Source organism: Bos javanicus, chromosome 12 (assembly GCF_032452875.1).
Source record: "Bos javanicus breed banteng chromosome 12, ARS-OSU_banteng_1.0, whole genome shotgun sequence".
In the NCBI taxonomy this organism is placed as follows: domain Eukaryota; kingdom Metazoa; phylum Chordata; class Mammalia; order Artiodactyla; family Bovidae; genus Bos; species Bos javanicus.
The window spans coordinates 28,335,988-28,356,870 of NC_083879.1; the positions used below are offsets into that span (position 1 = coordinate 28,335,988).

At 35.1% G+C, this 20,883-nt stretch overlaps 1 protein-coding gene across 6 annotated transcripts in view; it reads right to left on the bottom strand.

The window, feature by feature from the left end:
* Positions 1–1,300: 1,300 nt before the first annotated feature.
* Positions 1,301–20,883, bottom strand: part of PDS5B (PDS5 cohesin associated factor B) — a 192,376-nt gene continuing 172,793 nt past the window's right edge. For 2 of the 6 annotated variants that reach the window (XM_061434810.1, XM_061434808.1), the window contains exons 32-35: positions 15,857–16,296; positions 15,657–15,764; positions 12,763–12,901; positions 1,301–11,418 (exon numbers count right to left, since the gene is read on the bottom strand). In XM_061434810.1, coding sequence (XP_061290794.1) covers positions 11,383–11,418; positions 12,763–12,901; positions 15,657–15,764; positions 15,857–16,296 — 723 coding nt within the window. In that variant the 3' untranslated portion in view covers positions 1,301–11,382. Of the gene's footprint in view, positions 11,419–12,762; positions 12,902–15,656; positions 15,768–15,856; positions 16,297–20,883 lie in introns of all 6 variants that reach the window. The other 4 variants (XM_061434809.1, XM_061434807.1, XM_061434812.1 and 1 more) reach the window with 2 other exon arrangements.

Consider the following 20,883-nt stretch of genomic DNA (forward strand, 5'->3'; position numbering starts at 1 on the left):
ACTTCATCAAATCTGACATCACGATTTAAGAAGCATCCTAATTTCAGAGATGTTGAATCATGAAAAAATAGAACAACATGTAATAAGCATGGCTATACCTATTCCTCAAAGACACAGTATTGGGTGAAAAATAGGTTTCAAAATTATAGATACAATGCATTTCCCCATAAAGTTTAAAAATATACAAAATAGACCTATGCATTAAAAAAAAAAATACATATGTAAAACAAGGATGAAAACATGAATGTAAATGATACACATTAATATCAGGATATTTATCTCCTAGTGAAGGCAATGGCACCCCAATCCAGTACTCTTGCCTGGAAAATCCCATGGACAGAGGAGCCTGGTAGGCTGCAGTCCATGGGGTCACTAAGAATCGGACATGACTGAGCGACTTCACTTTGACTTTTCACTTTCATGCATTGGAGAAGGAAATGGCAACCCACTCCAGTGTTCTTGCCTAGAGAAAGCCAGGGACAGGGGAGCCTGGTGGGCTGCCGTCTATGGGGTCGCACAGAGTTGGACAAGACTGAAGCGACTTAGCAGCAGCAGTGAAGAAAAGGGGACGAATGAAAAAAGGTTATAAGTTTTAACTATATCTTTTAGTATTTTATTTCTTCTTTAAAAAAAAAAATTAGGAATGCATCTTTTGCATAGTAAGTTTACTCTTAAAATATAGTAAATAAACATTGCTTGCTAAACATTCCTGAGAGATTTTACTGCTCACTCACAGCAAGAGCAGAGAACGTGTGTGTGTGTGTGTGTGTGTGTGTGTTGGGGGTGGGAGGAGATACTGAGAACTGAAACAAATACAGTGAAGTATTAACATCTTTTATATTTGGAGAATGAGATCATGATGGTCTGCTATATTATTTCCCAGATGCTGAAAATCCTTTTTACTGGAAAAGTGAAAAAGTAAAATTTTAAAACGCACCAAGTACAATGTAAAATGTGAGCTTCATGAAGATTTCAGGAAGTAGATAATTCTTACATTATATAAATTGTTTTATAGAAAAATAAGAGACAGCTTTCCAACTCATTTTAAAGGCTAGCAAAACCCTTCACACCAATACTGGAGTAAGGAGAACACAACAAAGAGAATTACAGTCTCAACACTCGACATGAACATAAGGATACTGAGTAAAATGCTGGCATGCTGGATCTAGTAGGATGACCAAGTTGGGTTAATCCTGCCAAAGCAAGCAAGAGTGATTCTATTTATGAAATCTATTAATATAATTCATTACACTGATAATTATATATTTAAAAAAACATAAACTGACATGCAAACATGGAATTCAACACACATTCCAGATTTTATTTTTTAATAACCCTGATTAGACAGAAATAGAAACTTTCTTAAACTGCAGAAGACAGGATGCTTTCTATTTAACAATGCTCTGGGGATGCCAACCAACACAATTAGACCAGAAAAACATGATGTAAGTATCAGAACAATCTGAAATACTGACAAAACTGTTTGCAGACAGTGTCACCTAACGAATCCAAGAGACTTAACTGAAAGACTCTTACAACTAGTAAAAGTTCAGCAAAGTGGCTGAAAACGTAACACAATAGGTATAACCAGTTAGAAAATAGAATAACAACAACGTTAGCAATGACCAAAAAAACTTGTAAAATATATGTTTTAAGATGCAAAGCCTATTCTTATAAAGAAAATAGTAAAATTATATTGAAAGGAAGGACTTTTAAAAAATCTATCTCAGTGGGCAGACTCAATATTGTAAAGATGTTGATATTCTGAGTAATAGAAAATAACCAGAATAGTAAAGAACAACAAATAAGACACTGTTAAAATTACATTTTAGGGAAATGTCTCAGACTAAATATAAAACCTTATCATACTGATATAGTAACTACATTATATGTTGGTTATAGGCAAAGACAAAGAAATCAATGACACATGAGCCCAAAATCATATCCAGGTAGACAAAGATATTTAGTTCATGATACCTGTGGCATTTCAAACCAGTTGAGATAAAAGAAATTATGCAATAAACTGTATTAAGAAAAGCAACCACACACTTAGGAGAAAATAAAGTTAGAACACAATCACACACAATATACAAAAGTAGTCCCCAGATGGGGTAAATGATTTAATGTTAAAAAAAAAAAGTATACATATTAGAAAACAGAAAAGTATTTTTAAAAATCTTGTAGATAGCACAAAACTCCAAGGCCACAGTGAAAAATACTGACAGATTTGAGCTCACGAAGAGGAAAAACTCCCAAATTATTACAGAAATGATGACAGAAGACATCAACTGGGGATTCCCTGGCAGTCCAGTGGTTAGGATACAAATGCTTTCACAACCATGGCCTGGATTGAATCCTCTGTCAGGGAACCAAGATCCCACAACCTGTGTGATACAGTTAAAAAAAAAAAAAAGCTTAAGAAGATAAGTGAGTCACCAGAAGGTAACTTCCACAGATTTAACAAGCAAGTAAATAATGTGAGAATATATATAGAGCTCATGGAATAAAAAGTAAACTCACTTTATTATATATGCTAGCCAAAACCTACAGTACTTTTTATAACAAAATGTAACTCGGTATAGCTAAAGTCCATAACCCATCCCTACCTCCTCCCTTTTTGCCCAGAGATGAGTAACAACAACGATAAAAAGAAACAGTTAAATAGAAAAACAGGTAAATACAAACAAGTAGTTCATGGACTAGAAAGAGCCAATCAAAAAGAAAACATATGTGACAATGGTCTTTCATTTCTAATTGGAGAAATGCAAATGAAAACAAAGTAATTTTTATCAGCTGACAGAAGTTAAAACCAGCATTAACTGGTAGACTTTGGGGAAAGCAATTTGGCAAAACTTAAAATTTCAAGGAACTCCACAATCCTCTACACTGGAGTCTATTTCTTATAGGAAATCTGGCACTTCAGCACAAAGACATACAGGAAAGATCATTTACTGCCTCATTTGTAACAGTGAAAAATGTAAATAACTCAAATGCCCATCAATAGAACATTGATTAAATAAATCATGGCATAACTACACAATGAATTTTATGCAGCTGTTAAAAGTGTGCAATAAACCCATATGTGCTGACAGCTTTATAAATAGAGGAAAAAATGGTAGAAGGGCATAACATGGTCCCACTTACATAAAAACAAAAGCTATACAGGTATGCATGAGGAAGTGTAACTGAAATCCTGATCAGGTGAAGGGTAATTTTCATATTTTTGCTCTGAATTTGTTTCCACCTCCTTTCTCTGGTGAAATATTTAGGAAGTACATATGTTAAGGTTTCAAATCAAAAAAGATGTTCAACTGGCTGTTAGTTACTGTGAACACTGTCTTTATCTGACTAATGAAACTATAGAACTCATCTAACAATTACTAATTATGAACAGTCTGAGGCTTGATGACAAGGTAATTGCTTCTTCAGAGCAAACTACTAAGCTAATCTTAAGAGTTAACTAATTGGACTCCCTATTTATAGCCCGTTAAACTGTATTACACATCCTTCTAAAGCTGTTGCATTAAAATTCCTAACATTAATAGTTTAATAGCTTCTTTTGCTCTAAAAAGTCATGGGTAGCTCCCTGAACTGACTTTGTAATTCAAAGCCCCACACCATGTTCTCCCAAGCTACTTTTGCACAGGTTATCTCCCCACTACCCAACCACAACTCAGAAAGCTCTCTTGAGCCAAGTTGATTGGATCTCACATCCCAAATGAACACTTTTAGTATGCAGCACCCTCCAAACATTCACATACCATCTATAAAGGGTGAACAGTATCATCTCCTCTCCAGGATTTTTATTCATGATACCTATAGGCCCCCAGGGGGTACAGAAGACTATCTAGTGAGACCAGTTAAACCCATCTATTCAAGAATGGAAGCTGTCACGTAAATAAAACTTACATTTTTATCCATCACTTTCTAGGATCTCAGTCTGAAGCATCGAATATGCTTTCAGTAAAAAGCAAGCAGTATTGGTTTCAGTAAGTTATTAGTATTTGAATTCTAGTCCAAATGAGCAGCATAAAGATCACTTCAGACCATCAACTCTGACTGGCTCTACCCTGTGACCTTTGGGCAAGTCTAGGTTGCTTTGTAAAATGTTGAAAATATACATTTCTCAATGGGAGATATAGTAATAGGGTATCCAATAAAATGTGGCCCAGTATTTCCTTGACTGGGAAATTCCAACATAATTTGAGAACTGTATCATGACTTCTGTAAGACACATTAACATTTATTCCATCAATTGGTTTGATGATTAATATCTGAGATAGCAGAAAGAGAGCACACTTCTGGAGTAAAACAGATGTGATCAACCCCTCTGGCATCACTTCTAAGATGAGGAAGCTTGAGTAAACCAGTCTCTGACCCTCAAGTTCCCTCATCTGTTAAGGAGCACACCATCCACTACCACACTGAGCTACAGTGAGGGCGGGCTACGTGAACTAGTACACGGAAAGCCTTTAGTAAGGCTATCTGGCACAATAAATTATCTGACTTCATCTTAAATAAAATAATTTGTCATGTTATTTACCTACATTTTAATAAGGTAAATTTAGATTTATTCAATGAGTGTTCTTGACTACAAAGTACAAGGCACTGTGCTGCATGCTGGAGATAAAACTAGTGAACAGAAACCCCATCTCTGTCTTCATGTAACTTACAATGTTGGAGGCAGTAAGACCATCCAAATACCAACTGGGCTAAGAGGCTCTATAAAGAAGTAAACTAAGAGGGCATACAATAGTAGGGTTTGTCCTCATCACAGAAACCTACAACAGCTTCCTCAGGGAAAATTCTTGTTGTGTGAGTATGAGACAACTAGATGCAGCAGAAAAAGGAAGAGGGCTTCAGGCACAAAGAACAGACTATACTTTATCTTTTGAACGTCCATATCCCTTTACACGCACCCTAATAGCTTGTACCTCCGGCAACTAGGTGTAAGGGAACAGTGTGGCTGACACAGACTAAGAAGAAAGGTCTGGCTAGACAGGAGTGACCAAAGATGCAAAGCTGTGTAGGGCGCATTATCCTAAAGGCAACAGTGGAGTGTTAAGGGATTGTAGGGTTTACACTGCAAGATCTGTTGTTGCTGCTGCTGCTGAGAGGATCACTCTATTTCACAATGGTCTGGCTACACTGTGAACATCAATTTGAGCTCAGGCAAGAGCAAATGTGACAGACAAGTTTGGAGACAAAGACATGAGAACTTAAAGTAGAAAAATTCCAGGAGCAATCAGAAAGGAAAATCAACAGGACTTAGTGACAGATGAGAATGTAAGCATAAGGACAAGGAGGAGAAAGGGAAATTTCTAGGTTTCTGATTTGTGTTACTAGCTGAATGCTAGCTCTACTTTCAGATGTATGAAGACGACTAGATCCCGGAAGGAAAGGTTATGCATTCAGTTTTAGACATGTTCAGTCCAACATCTTTTTATTTTTAATTAAAAAATAAATAAAAGCAGATTCAGATCTTGCCATTCTTCTACTCATCAAAGACAATGGATTCCCATCAAACTCTGAACAAAACTCCCAAGAGCACACAGGTATGGTCTAGCTCTTTGCTGGCTTCCGACTTTCCCTCCAGCCCTTTTATCCGTTGGTCACTTTCACTTCAGAAACACAGCCTTCTTGAAACCCCTAATGTGCTCATTCTCCCCTAAGGACTTTTTGTACGTAACTCTTCCCTCTGCCTATAATACTCTTTTTCCCCTCATATGGTTTGGTTCGATTCCCTCACTTCATCAAAGCCCACAATCAGATGTCACCTTCTCAGAGAACCTTCTTTGATGATCCTTTGTAAAACTACCCTCCTGTTGAGAGTCTGGGCTGGAGGGAAAAGCTGAATGAAATTATAGTCTTGCTGTGCTAAAGGGAAAGGCCTTCACAAAACACAAGTCCCAAGACTTTTGAAACAAGTTTGAGTCTAACATAAGCTGCAACCCAAGCCCAATTCCATGGATTGAGGTAATCAATTGCCTAACAGAAAACAAAGCAAATTCTCTCCGGGGGGGGGTGGGGGTCGAGGGGGAATCACATCAACTTCAATCCTTCAGTTCTTTTATGCACATTCTCCTGCAATAGAGAAAAAAATTAAAAGCCCTGTAAGGTGAGAGAAAGGAATGTAACCAGAAAAAATGTGACTGATAATGAAGAAAAAAAGAATTAGGCAATAGTATCAAGTCCACAGATGATGAAGAGTTAGTTATATAATTCCAATCTCTGCCAGTTGCATATTTTTATAAATGAGAGAAAAGCATAAAAAGAGACATTCAACAGAGAAATGAAATCTATAAAATATAACTGGACATTCTAAAACTAAAAAGTATAATGTTTGAAATCAACTAATCGGGTGGGTTACATAGAAGACTGGATGGGGCAGAAGACAGACTTGATAAATCTGAAGACGGGTTAATAGAAAATATTCAAAACAGTGAAGCACAGAGAGAAAAACAAGTAGAAAGAACAGGGAAAATGAGAGTGAAGTGAAAGTCGTTCAGTCATGTCTGACTCTTTGCGACCCATGGGATAAGTCCACGGGATTCTCCAGGCCAGAATACTAGAGTGGATAGCCTTTCCCTTCTCCAGGAGATCTTTCCAACCCAAGGATTGAACCCAGGTCTCCCACATTGAAGGTGGATTCTTTACCAACTGAGCTATCAGGGAAGCCGTATTTATAACTGGAGTGTCAGAGAGGAGTGATAATAGAGTAGAAGTAATTTGTGAGGGTTATCTTTCAAGACTGATGGAACATATCAATCCACAGCTTCAAAAGCTCAGGAAACCCCAAGCATGACAAATAAAATGAAAACCACTCAGCAAAGTCAAACTGCTAAATACAAAGATAAACAGAAAATTCTAAAAGCAGCCAGAAAAGACAGACATGTTACCTACAAAGAGCAAAAGGGTTTTAAGCTGACTTCCCAACAAAAAATACAGAAATGAGAGGACAAGAGAATGCTAACCTTTAAGCTGCCAAATAAAACTGCCCATCTGGGAATTCCACATCCAAGGAAAATACCCTTCAATAACGAAGGTGTGATTAAGACCTTTCAAACAAACAAAAAAAACCTGAATGAATTAACTGCCCCCAACCTGCACCATAAGCAATACCAAAAGTTCTTCAGGCCAAAGGAAAATGAAATACGTGGAAGCACAGAACTATCTAAATTAAAAGAAAAAAGCAAAGAGAAAATTATGGGTAAACAAGTAAGAACACTGATTATTGAAAGCACTGATATTCTGACATTTAAAACCAAAAGATGTATTAAAAAAAAAAAGAACAAAAAGTAGAGGCACAGCAAATGAAGTTGAATTGTTTTCAACTTCTTGCATTGTTCATAAGGTTATAAAAACATTAATACAGGGTAGACTATAATAAGTAAAATATAGATATTGTAATCTGCAGGTTAGCCACTGAAATAATAACACAATCAGGTATAACTAAAAAGCTAGTAAAAGAGAGAATATAGCAAGAAGTACTTTACTGAGCCAAAAGAAGGTAGGAAAAGGAGAACATAAAGGAATGAAGGAAAAAATGGCAAAAAAAGAAAATACCAAAAAAGCTACCATATCAGTGATTAAACCAAAAATAAGTAGCCTAAACACTCTAATTAAAAAAATAAGATTCTGAGATTGGCTAAAAGAACAAGACCAAAGGATAAAATGTTTACATAATACACGCTTTTAAACATAAGGACACAAACGGGTTGAAAATAACAGGACAGAAGTTCTGTCATGCAAAGAACAGTTACAACAAAACTGGTAATGGCTGTATCGATTATCAAAGCCAGCATGATGTATTCATACAGGCAACAAGTGACATTTTATAATTATAAAAGTGTCAACTTCAGCATAAAAATCTAATGAGCCTAAATTTTACTGAAAAACATAGCTTCCAAGTGTATAAAACAGGTTCTCCTCCAATCATTTCTACTCTCTATCCAATCTGTCCTTTTCTAATCTCCACACTTTCTACCATATGATATGATATTAAATACTGCTTGTTGTTCTCCTTATTCCCCCACCTCTCTGTGGAGGACGTGAGCTCCGCAAGGGCAGAGACTCACTATCCTGATCACACTTGTCCTCTGTAGCCAGCCTAGCACATAGTAGGAATTCAATAAATATTTGCTGAACACATTAACAAAACTGCCACAACATTTCTTAGTGCTTACTTTTGAAGTTGATACATTTCTTTTCTTCAGTTATGCAATCATTTACATAATACTTAGTAAATCTCTGTCGGCCAAGATTTTGCATGAGAAGTTCAAACAAAAAGTTTGAAAAATGTTACTAGGAAATACACTTTTCTCTTCATGAACCAAAGGCTCCAAAAGTAAAAATCATTAAAATATGACCTCCTCCACTTAGTAAACATTTAAATATAAATGTATATAGATTCACATAAATAAAATAATACAATTATATATTAGCTTCCATGTTTATTCAACTTCACAGAAAATCCAAAAATGTGTCTGAAAATTGGTTATCTACCTAAATACCAATTGTTCATTATGGTGACATAATACTATATGGTAGGGGACATATGCCTAAGTTAAACAAATTCTTAAATTCCTGACATTCTTTAAGTGGGCAAAAGGAAATCTTAAAAATCAAACTTAACAAGTTGTAAGAAAATACAGAATGTAATTTAACCTTTAATGCCTGGAACAAGTTGTACAGCCACATTTGTAATTTACATATACAGTGGAGATCACTGAAAAAGCTTCCTGTTGCACTGCAGCAAGAAATTTTATTATAATGTAGATTAAACGGATTTGCTACAGAGTGCAGCAAGATAACCTCACTGAAGAATCGTAAGATTTTCATAGTGGAACTTGTTACAATGAGTTAAATATTTTCTTAATTTTATACAGTACATATTTTCAAAATGAACATTATCACTGAAGAGTTTGCTAACCACTGTTAGCAATTAATGTTTTACACATACTTAATTTTACTTTAGTTATAGTATGTGGCTCTCCAAATGTTAGTACATGAAATGTTAAGTTTAAACATAATAATAAGATAATCCCCTAAGATTACTCAGGACATCAAAACTTTGATCATTATTGCACCTATTTTTCTACAGAAAAATGGAAAATTTACATTGTAATCCTCCCAAAAAGTGAACAGACAAGTTATAAAATCACAGACTCATTGGCATTGAACAAAATCTACAATGAGCATTTTGTGTGAACTAATATACAGAATTAAATGTGCAATGAAATTTGGTTAACTATGATCATGCAAATAAAAATCCTCCACAATCATTTTTTCATTATGTTTTATAAAATGGTCTTAAGGATATACTTCCATAAACATTTCTGGTGCAATTTAGTCAAAGACAAAAATACAAAGCTATCCCTTATTCTTTATTTTATAGATTTAAAAACATGCCTTTGTACTGCTGAAATAGAAATAGCGTGTTTGGGAGAATTGAGCTAGTGACACGTTTAAAAACCAGCTGTATATTGGTCCAACATTAGCTGCCTTGATACACAGCAGCCTCCCATTATCACTGGTGTCAGTACTGTTGTAAATGAAGAATAGTTAAATATTGAGAGATTAAGACACAATTCAAAACTTTTTTTTTAAATAAAAGGCCCTTTCATAAACATGAAGAAATTTTTAAAAGAAAAATAATCACATCAATTGTGAGTATACACCGGAAAATAGTAAACCTCATTTTCCAAAATAGTAGTTTCTTTATTATATTCCCCATCTATTATAACCAATCTTGGAAATATACCTTAAACATAATGGTATATTTAAATGAAAATGCTCCATTATTCACTGTGATAAATAAGTTAGAATATGATTTTCTTTTCTGATGGTAACCATGAAAAAAATGAAAGAACAGCACCTGAAATACTAAAATGAATGTAGGTAAGCATTAAGTCATACCCTATATGTTTTGGTTGAAAATACAGTTCATAAAACTGTATAAAGGATACTGCCTTTGTTTCTATATTTTGTAGATTACAACAAAGAAAAGAAGAAAGATATGCTCTAAACCCAAATAAATTTCCACTTCTCTCAATCTGGACAAGTGGAATTTCATTCAAAGTTCATAAGACTGTGGTACCTACAGTAGCTCATATAGTTGGATATATCACTCCCACCCTGCCCCTCCCCCCAAAAAACAATTTTTGGCTCCAAAATAAAGTACAATAATAAACTCTTGATGAAAAACTATGTTATGGGGCAATCTATCATATACTATGGCTAAATATGAATTTACAGAAAAGAGCACATCCCATTTTCAGCACTTTTTCATAAACATGCAACTCACTATAAAATACAAAACACTTGCTTTCAAGAACAGCTTTATAAAGACACACTGCATCAATAAAATTTTTTTCTTTCTGATTAACTTTACACTGTTATGGAGAACCGAAACATTTCTAATGTGTATATATCAGATTTTATATTATAGTGTAATAATTTGCATTTTCTGAACATAACGTTCAAGAGGAAGTATCTATACACAATAACATTCTAGACTATCAGAAACTAATACAAATTACAGAATTTTATTGATACAGTAGATTAATAAAAACTGAAAAGGGATGATAAAACGGGATAAAGAATTCAGTACATTATTTTAATAACACACTCTTTAAAATTAAAATATTTTAAATCTCTCTCTTTTTAAAATTTTCATTGCCATGACAGGCCAGAAAATTCTGGGACCAATACTGAGGTGTAAAATAATCAAACAACTTCAGGACTGTTTCACCATTTGTGTGGCGTCCTCCCATCAGAGGCATGATTCAGGTGTGATGGCAGACCACTTAGCACCTCTGCAGATTAAGGATGCCTGGGAGTAAACACCAGCTAAGAGACGTACGGGAAAGAGAGCATTTCAACGCTCCAACAAACAGTGACATCAAGAAAATGACACCATTTGTTGAAAAAAAATTTTTTTCACAGTAAATTGCAGAGAATACAAATACAAACACTGACAGATTACTGCTTAAGATCTATCCTAAAGAACTCTTTTCAAATCAATAGATCCAATAAACAGCTGGGCACTGTCAGTTTAAAGCCGCAGATAAAAGCTATACAAGCACTTTAGAAGTCAGAAACATTTAAAAAAAAAAAAGAAAAACATATTTACAAGTTTCTTCTTTAGTTTATGTCTACATAGCCATCACACATTAGACTCTTTCACAGACTCCATAGTCAATGTTGTCACCATGCGCATGGCTAAAGTGTGTGACCACAGACACATGAGGTCATCAGAGTAAGGTCCAACTGTCCACTCTTCAGCAGTCCCATTTTGTGCATCAAAGGCTTTACTCAGCCTGAAGCTTGACAACCATTTTTTTCAAAGCTCTCACACAGAAAGTTATTAACGGCATCTGTTCATCGCCTTTCTCTTTTAGAACCTCGCCGCCGCACCTTGAAAGAAACATCAACGGGTGTAATTACCATTGTTTTATAACCAATTATTATTCTTAACATGTCCCTGATAGTCCTTTCTTAAAATCTTTCTCCTACATTAACTTTCTGTCTTAGCATCACATACATGAATGCTCATAAACAGCCTTTCCCAGGATTAGCAAAAGAGAAAATATTTTACTTTTCTGTTTAATAATTTTAAAGAGAAATGAACAGAAGTCAATGTCAACAGCAAAAAACAATGACAAATATCACCTTGTTATTTATGTGTCTGTAGTAAAGGGTATGAATTTAGGCTTAGAGCTACCTTTCTCAGAAACTACCCATTGAGTTTGGATCATAACAACTATCAAAAACATATAAAAAATGTGGCAAGTACTAATGAAAGCATAAAATTTCAGATAAAATAAGTTTAGTATTATCAAGAGGAACATAAACTTATAGTTTAGTTTTCCTTTAATGAAGCCATCAGTTACTATGTACTCATGAGCCTTATTTTTATATCTTCCCCCCATAAAAACCCTTTACAAGCCAAACTAGTTTGAGACCAAAATTCAACATATTTTTTTCCTCTGGTCTTCAAATAATTCAGATAAATGAATCCTGATGCAGACAGAGGTGCTGATTATATTAAATAAGACAGAGAGGCAGGGGTCAACTCTGGGGCTTGATCACAGGACACACATTTCTCAAACAAAAAACTGAAACTAGCTAAGCTGATCCACAGATTCAGCATGAATATTAGCAATACACAGCTCTTACTTAGATGCATCAATTATATTTCTTCCAAAGAGAAAAATCGGAGATGTGACAGGCAAAGTCATTCATTATTTTAAAAAAGTATCTTAGGAGGCATCACATTCCTACTTTTGTGAAAGAAAGGTCTATTGCCAATTTTTATGAATCCCAAACGCTAATTTTATTTGAAGACATGACTTTATTCTACATGACTGACTAACTTCTAGTTGCTACTGAGAAACTGAAACAAAAAATGTATACGAAATATTACCAAGAGTATATATAACAGATACTGGGAAAACTTAAGTGCATGCGGTGTCATCCTGAGACTATCACTTGCTCTTCTCTGTATTCAGTTGTACACTGGACATTTACACTCTCACTAGGCTACGTCTATTATTCTCACTTGGTTTCAGGTTTTCATAAATGATATTTTCTCCACAATCTAAGCTGATAGATGAACACACTACAAACAAATGAAAAAATACATATATATTCAGAATTATTAAGTAACGGCAAGTGCTAAAAGAATCTGACCACTTATCAACTCTAATTCTATTGAATACATTCCATACTATCACACATGGCACTTTAAAAAACACATACATTTACTGTAGAGACTTCCTCTTCTTCTGTTTCTTCCTGTGGATTTTCATCATTGACAGGAGAGCTACCCTGAAACACATCTATTTCTTCACTTGAGTCATTTTCTTTAGTAGCTGCTTGTTTAGAGCGTCCTACACGGCTAGAGTAAAACACAGGTAAAATAAAATGAGCATTGTGATCTTTAAGTGGTAGTTTACTTCATAAGAGGAAATGCTTTAAATACTTCATAGACTTTCCTTTACTATCATTTTTACCCTGAATTACCATGTAAGCCAAGAAATATTTTCCTTACATTCTAAACCCTAAACCAGTACTTAACCCTAGATTGTACTTTATTTGGTAGATAACAAATAACAAAAGTCAGGGTGACTGAAACCAACGCCATAAAGGATTTTAAAATATAACCCAAAGTCTACTCTTCCTTTTATCTTTCCCAAGTCTGTAAAAGGCATCTATGTCTACTGAGTCACTCAAACCAGAAAATTTAGAGTCTTCCTTAATAGCGTGCAATTCTTTGTCTGACCTAAAGATTCTACTTGTAAAGAAATCTCAAATCCATTCACTTCTCTCCATCTTCACTGTTACATCGTACATATTTCTAAACCATTCTCATCTTTTGCCTCTCTCTAAGTAATGTTTTAAAAATATAAAACAGCTGATGTCAATGCCCCTGAGAGAGGCCCCTACTGTACTGAGAGTAACTGCATTAACCTCCTTGATAAGTACATAAGGACCTTTAGACTGGCCTTGCCTACTTGTCAGTTCTCATCTTTTTCTATACCCCAATCCCCTGAAACTACAATACAGCAAAAACTTTGCCTTCCTTCGGCTCTCTGAATTTGTCAAGATTTTTCCCACTTCAGAACCTTCCAAAACAGGGTCCCCTCCACCTGAAATGTTCCTCTCCCTACTCTCTAGAAGTCTAACTCCTACTGTTCTCAAGGAATCAACTTGAGGAATCAATTTGTTCTCAAGGAATCAACTTTCCAAAGAGAAAACTTCCCCAGTTCCCCAGCCCTCTCATTACACTCTCTTACAGCACCCTAACTTCGTTCTCCAAGGTACATTTCACAACTTATTATTTCACATTCATGTGTGATTATTTAATAACTACATTCCCTTTTAGATGGTAAGTACTATAAGGATGTCTGTTTTCTGTCACTATACTCCTTAGCACCTAATACTCTCTGATACATAGAAGATACTCAAAAATATGTAACAGATACCACCACTTAATTAAACGTATATATCTGTTGGTATTTAATTTAGAATTTCCTAATCATTTCTATAAGCAATTGAATATATATACTGTTTAATCTGTACTCAAGCCAATTTACTCAAATTTACTTACTTGATTCAGTTTTTCAGAATTAACAGAAGAAAATACAGGGAAAATAATACAATCTTGCTCAATTCCACTAAGATCAGAACAAGAAAACAAGCAAATCGTAACATATGTGATCACACTACCTCTAAAGAGGGGCTTTCCAGCAAAAAGAAGTTAGGCTGTTAAGACAGGATTATAAACACTCTCTCTGTGTTGATTTTTTTAACAGAAAATACTTGCTTCATTTAAAATATTCCCATGAGGAGGACTTGTGTCATTTTACAAGATAACATGATAATCATACAAGCCCTTCATTTTATGATGCCCAAATATAAACAAATTAAAGTTACAAGCATGAAAGATATTCACCCTATTATTTTGTTATAAAATTAATCATCGAAATTTAAGCTATCTTAGGAATTTTTTTTTTAAACAGTGATTTTTTCCATGGCTGAATACAAACACATTTATAAAGCTGCCACAAAAATGTACTTACCTTTACTTTTTACATGAAGGAAAATTAAACGGAAAAAGGTGGGAAGTACTAGCTAGATACTTGGTAACTTTTCCTATGGAATACATAGGAACAGGAAAAACTATGAACTGAGTGTTTAACCAAGGTGTGCTGCCAACTCTGAAAAGTCAAGCCACTGAAGTATGGGATTACTTTCAGAAAAACTGTAAAATTTCTAACAGACAACATTCTACTCTGTTTTTGCTTTAAATGAGAAAGAAAGTGCCAAATTTACAAATTACAACATTGATGCCCCTGCCACTTTAATAATCTTGGACATAGATTTGTCACTGTAACTCTCCTATAAACGTGTACTTGTGTGATCATCCAAATCTATATATAGATACAGATGTGTTAATTTGATTAGAAAACAAACAATATCAAGACATCAAAAGCTTGAGATCACTATGTGATAATTTCCACCAATATACTTAGGAAAAATGACTTTCCTACACTGATCAAAGAATGAAAGCAAAAGTGTATAAGCTATTTTTTTAAAGTTGCTGAGGAAAGATGGAAAACCTGTGGTGTGGAGTAACAAGAAAATGTGATCTATGGTATGATTATTTAAAGATACGCCATCGTCTCTTTAGGTACCAAAAAGTGTGTACTGGAAATAATAAACTATTTGGTATTTATAACCATTTGTCTAAAACCTATAAAAATGTACAAATGTCACCAAAGGATGATTGGGATATCAATCACCTAGGTAAGTTTACAAAAATTTTATCTTACCTAGTATACTAGGCTAAATATACGGGTGGCTCAGACAGTAAAGAATCTGCCTGCAGTGCAGGAGATCTGGTTCAATTCTTGGGTCAGGAAGATCTCCTGGAGAAGGGAATGGCAACTCACTCCAGTATCCTTGCCTGGAGAATTCTTCCCTGGAGAATGGACAAGGGAGCCTGGTGGGCTACAGTCCAGGGGGTCACAAAGAGTTGGACACGACTGAGCAACTAACACTTTCACTATATATTGCTATACTTAGAAATTTATGAATTCTTGCAAAATAATTTGAAACTGGTTTGAAACTTAATATTATTTACAACTTACACCTTTTTGGGGGGTTGTGATGGTGACGGTGTTTTTGATGGTCCTCCTCGTCCCTTCTGTGGTGTGGACTGTGTGGGTTCAGCTGCAGTAGTGTCAGGAGACTCTGCTCTGCTTTGGGGAAGACCCGGATGCAGACAGCACCAAGTTATGATTTACAGTACAATAACGGACACATGCAGTTCAGAGTTGCACACACTTACCTCTGCTGTGCTCTCCTTGAAGTCCGGTGCTGTTTACTTTTTGACTTCTGCTCTGTGTTTCCACTTTGTCTTTCTTCTTCCTCTTCCTCTTCTGCTGCTGAAGGTCCAGATTTTTTTTTGCTTCCTTTTTTGGATGTTTTCATCGTTGGCTCTTCTTTGGGTGTACCCCCACCAAGAGGTTTTGGTGGTCGGCCTCGTTTACCTTTTTTTGGTGGACTGTTCTGTTCATCCTCATTTTCTAGTATATCTTCTTTGAGCCTCTTTTCCTCAGGCCACTGCTGTTCGTCTGACTCTGAAGCTGTATGGCCTCTCTTTCGTCCACGCTGACTGCCTTTAGGTTTCTGTTCCTGTACCAACTTGGAAAGGTCATCCATGCCTAATTTCTCTTCTGAATCTGTTACAGGTGTCTTTTTCCGGCTTCTTGGTTTGTCCAATTCAGACTAGGAATAAAAGCCACGATTTCAAATATAAAACTTAGTATACATTATTAGTGTGTGTGTATGTGTATATATATATATGTTCAAGAATAAACAAACGAACAATATCTGTTATCCACTTCAGTTATAAGAATGTACCTAAATACGGTCTAGAGGTTTTAAGCATATCAGAACCATAACTACCTACTTGCTTTTAATAACAATTTTCTAATATAAAACATAATCTGGGGGTAAGAGGGTAAATTTTTATTCTTACTCAAGCTAAAGAGCCTCAGATGAAACCTCTCAAGATCAATAGATGATTAGATGATAAATTTTTCATGAAGAGCTAGTCCATTAAAAAGAACATTCTAAATTCAACGCTTAAAAGGAGTCATAGTTCAGTACTCATTATGAAGAATTGCAGTTGTTTCTTATTAGTATCTGTTGTCTCTACCAAGTTTTAATTGGCAACTTACTTTCAAATATTTCACAAATGTCTATACTGTTTCAATAATAAAACCAATGTACTTTCTTGAAAAAAGAAAAAAAAAATCTATCTGGTCTACTAAAAAAAGAGAAAAAGCCAAATTCAATGCTTAAATAATAGACAACTACACTGAGTATAGTGGATCTGCATTTGATAGTCAATTTAAGTAATCCTAATTTTACCACACAGTGTATATAATAAGACATAAATATCAACTATGTAATGCATAATGCATACACATCATAAAAGAACTATTTTATTTCATAAAGGAGGTTGCAAGATACAAAAGTTAAACATATTCATCATTTATTAAAAATTCTGAAAACATTTCTGAATCAAAGATATCACTTCTTCCCAGATATAACAATACAAAAACCAGTGACTTTCAAATTTAACATAAAATCCCAGTCTACATTCACAAAATTTAAGCCTTGACTCGTAGATGGAGATTCTTTAAAGAAATTCTTCAAAGAAACAAGGAAGAATATGTATGAATTTGTAATTTTCTCCATAGGTATACCATGCATGTAAAACATATAAAAACATGTTTGTAGTACTAAGTTAATTTCCAAATGGTTTGTTCCAATTTACATTCTTAAAACATCAGTGAAAACAAAAATTATCAGATTACTTACAATTCTTCACGTTTAATTAGTCATTTGTATTTCCTATCTGTGAACTGCCTAGTTATGCCCCTTGTCTGTTTATTGGAGTTTGAGTTTTAATCTACAATATTCTACACTTTTGTGTATACTTTAGATTTTATTTTCTGTTCGTTATGAACTGAATTGTGTCCCCACAAAATTCACAAGCTGTAGAATTCTGATATTCTTTGGAGATGGGATCTTTGGGAGGTAATTCTAATGTCTAAAGGGTGGGGCCCTCATGATGGGATTAGTGTCCTTAGGAAAAGAGACACCAGAGAGATCTCACTGTCTCTCTCTTCACCAGCTTATTGTTGTTCAGTTGCTCAGTCATGTCTGACTCTTTGCGACCCTATGAACAGCAGCACGCTGGGATTCCCTGTCCTTCATGGTCTCCAGAAGTTTGCTCAAACTCATATCCTTTTACCACTGATAAGAACACAGCAAGAAGGGAGGGTGTGTGAGGGTGTGTGCGTGTGTCTTCAGTCGTGTCCAACTCATTGTGACCACATGGACGGTAACCCACCACACTGGTCTGTCCACGTAATTTTCCAGGCAAGAATACTGGAGTGGGTTGCCATTTCCTACTTCAGGGGGTCTTCCCCGCCAGGGATCGAACCCAGGGTAACCATCTGTAAACCAGGAACAGAGATCCCATCAGCAACTGAATTGGCCCACACTTTGATCTTGGACTTTCCAACCTCCAGAAACATGAGAAAATTTGTGTTGTTCAAACCTTCCAGTCTCTGGTGTATTGTTATGGTAGCCTGAACAGACTAAGACATTATCATATTTTGTTTTAGGATAGGATGTGAGTTGAGGTTCTAAACTGTTTTACCTACTCCCACTGCCAAAGATACATCCAATCACTTCAAAATCAATGATATATTATGCTTCCTTTACTTTGTATTATTTTTCAAAAACAGTAATATTTCTAGGTATTAGTAAAATACTATGCAACAAAAGCACAGTATTTTACAAATTATAACTAAGTATGTTTGTCTTTGGTTGGGCTGATTTTATCATTACTCCTCCTTTGCATCCATTTATTCTACCCTTCAGCTTCCTTAGTGACTCCATGGTAAAATACACCTGCTAATGCAGGAAGACACAGGTTTCATATCTAGTCTGGGAAGATCCCCTGAGAAGGAAATGGCAACCCACTCCAGTATTCTTGGGAATATTGGAAATCCTGGGAAATTCCACGGACAGAGAAGACTGGGGGGGGCTATAGGCCATGGTGTCACAAAGAGTTGGACACAACTTGGCAGCTAAACAACAACATTCTTCGCCATGGACTTAAAATCACACTGGAATTTTACAATGATATTTTCACTTAGAACTGTCATCTTTTTTTATTCATTTATCCCATAAAGGAATATGGCATGTCCTCTCTCTCTTCTATGTTTCTCAGTTTTGATGTTTCCTCCACATAGGTTCCTCCTCCTTCTTTTTAAGGTTATGTTTAGATCCCTGTATCTAATTCCATTGTAACGGTTATTGCTGTAAAGTAAATCTCTTTTCCCCCAAGTGTCTATCTTATATAAAGTAAAATGACTGGAGTAAAGTTAGTTATATATATACATACAAACATACATCTACCATGCTAAATTTAGTTTCTCTATTGCTTCTTATTTTTTTTAAGAGTATAAAAATAAATATCTCTTCTTTTTCATCATCATACTTTTGGTTCCTATTTCATGTCTTTCAGAACTGGCCAAATATTCTAGAACAATAACAGTGGTGGTAACTGGTTGTATGTTTTGTTCCTGATTTTTAATAAAAATGCTTCAAGTATTTTGCCTTTAAGAATAATAATTTGACCAAATCACTGACTACTGACTTCAACAGATAAAACTTTTAGCATATAATGAAGTATGTTTCTAGCATTAATTTACAAAGAGTTCACTTTTGCCAAGAATGAAATTTTATTTATATCTGATTGACATGATCTGAGATTATCTTGTTAGCATCTTTTATTTAGGATGTTGATTTGTTATATAAAAAGATTTTTTAGCATTTAAATTATCCTTGTATTCTGGGAAGAAAAAAGGCATATAAATGTTTGGTTTTAATTTGTTACTATTTTTCTAGAGTTTTGAACATAAATTAAAAATTAATTGTCATTGCTTAGAGAAGGGAAGAAAAATATTAAAATAAAACTAAAGTTTCCAATTATAAATATTACAATTCATTTTGACGTCCAAATATCTGAAAAAAATGGCTGAAATCTTAATGTTCTGGAAAAGGCTGGTGGTAAAAAGGAAATTCAATGTCTGTTTTCTTGACAGTATCATAAAATAATCTAGCTTCCTAAAGCACTAAATTCTCTAATTTTTCATTTGTACTGTACTGTTTTCAGAACAGAGGGGGTATAAAATCGACATCAGAAGTAAGAAATGGGGAAAATGTTAATTGTAAAACTAAATTATTATTGTTCAGTTGTGTCCAATTCTTTGCGATCCCTGTCTTCATTATCTTCTGGAGTTTGCTTAAATTCACATCCATTGAGTTGGTTATGCCATCCAACCATCTCATCCTCTGTTGTCCCCTTTTCCTCTTGCTCTCATTCTTTCCCAGCATCAAGGTCTTTTCAAATAGGTCAGTTCTTTGCATCAGGTGGCTAAAGTATTGGAGTTTCCATTTCAGCATCAGTCCTTCAATATTCAGGACTGATTTCCTTTAGGATGGACTGGCTGGATCTCTTTGCAGCCAAGGGATGCTCAAGAGTGCCAACTGTTGTGGTTCTCCCACACCACAGTTCAAAAGCATCAATTCTTTGGTGCTCAGCCTTCTTCATAGTCCAACTCTCACATCCATACATGACTACTGGAAAAACCATAGCTTTGACTATATGGACCTTTGTTGGATAAGTGATGTCTCTGCTTTTTAATACATTGTCCAGGTTTGTTATAGCTTTTCTTCCAAGGAGCAAGTGTTTGGAGCCCAAGAAGATAAAATAAGTAACTGTTCCCACTTTTTTCCCATTTACTTGCCATGAAGACTGGATGCCATGATCTTAGTTTTTTGAATGTTGAGTTTTAAGCCAGGTTTTTCACTCTCCTCTTTCACCTTCATCAAGAGGCTCTTTAGTTCCTCTTCACTTTCTGCTGTTAGGGTGGTATATCATCTGCATATGAGGTTGTTATTTCTCCTGGCCATCTTGATTCCAGCTTGTGATGCATCAAGCCTGGCGTTTTGCATGATATACTCCGCATAAAACTTAAAAAAGCAGGGTGACAATATACAGCCTTATCATACTCCTTTCCCAATTTTGAGCTAGTCCACTGTTTCATGTCTGATCTAACTGTAGCTTCTTGACCTGCATACAGGTTTTTCAGGACAGGTAAGGTGGGCTGATATTCCAATTTCTTTTAAGAATTTTCCAGTTTGTTGTGATCCACACAGTCAAAGGATTTAACATAGTCAGTGAAGCAGAAGTAGATGTTTTTTAGGAATTCTCTTGGTTTTTCTATG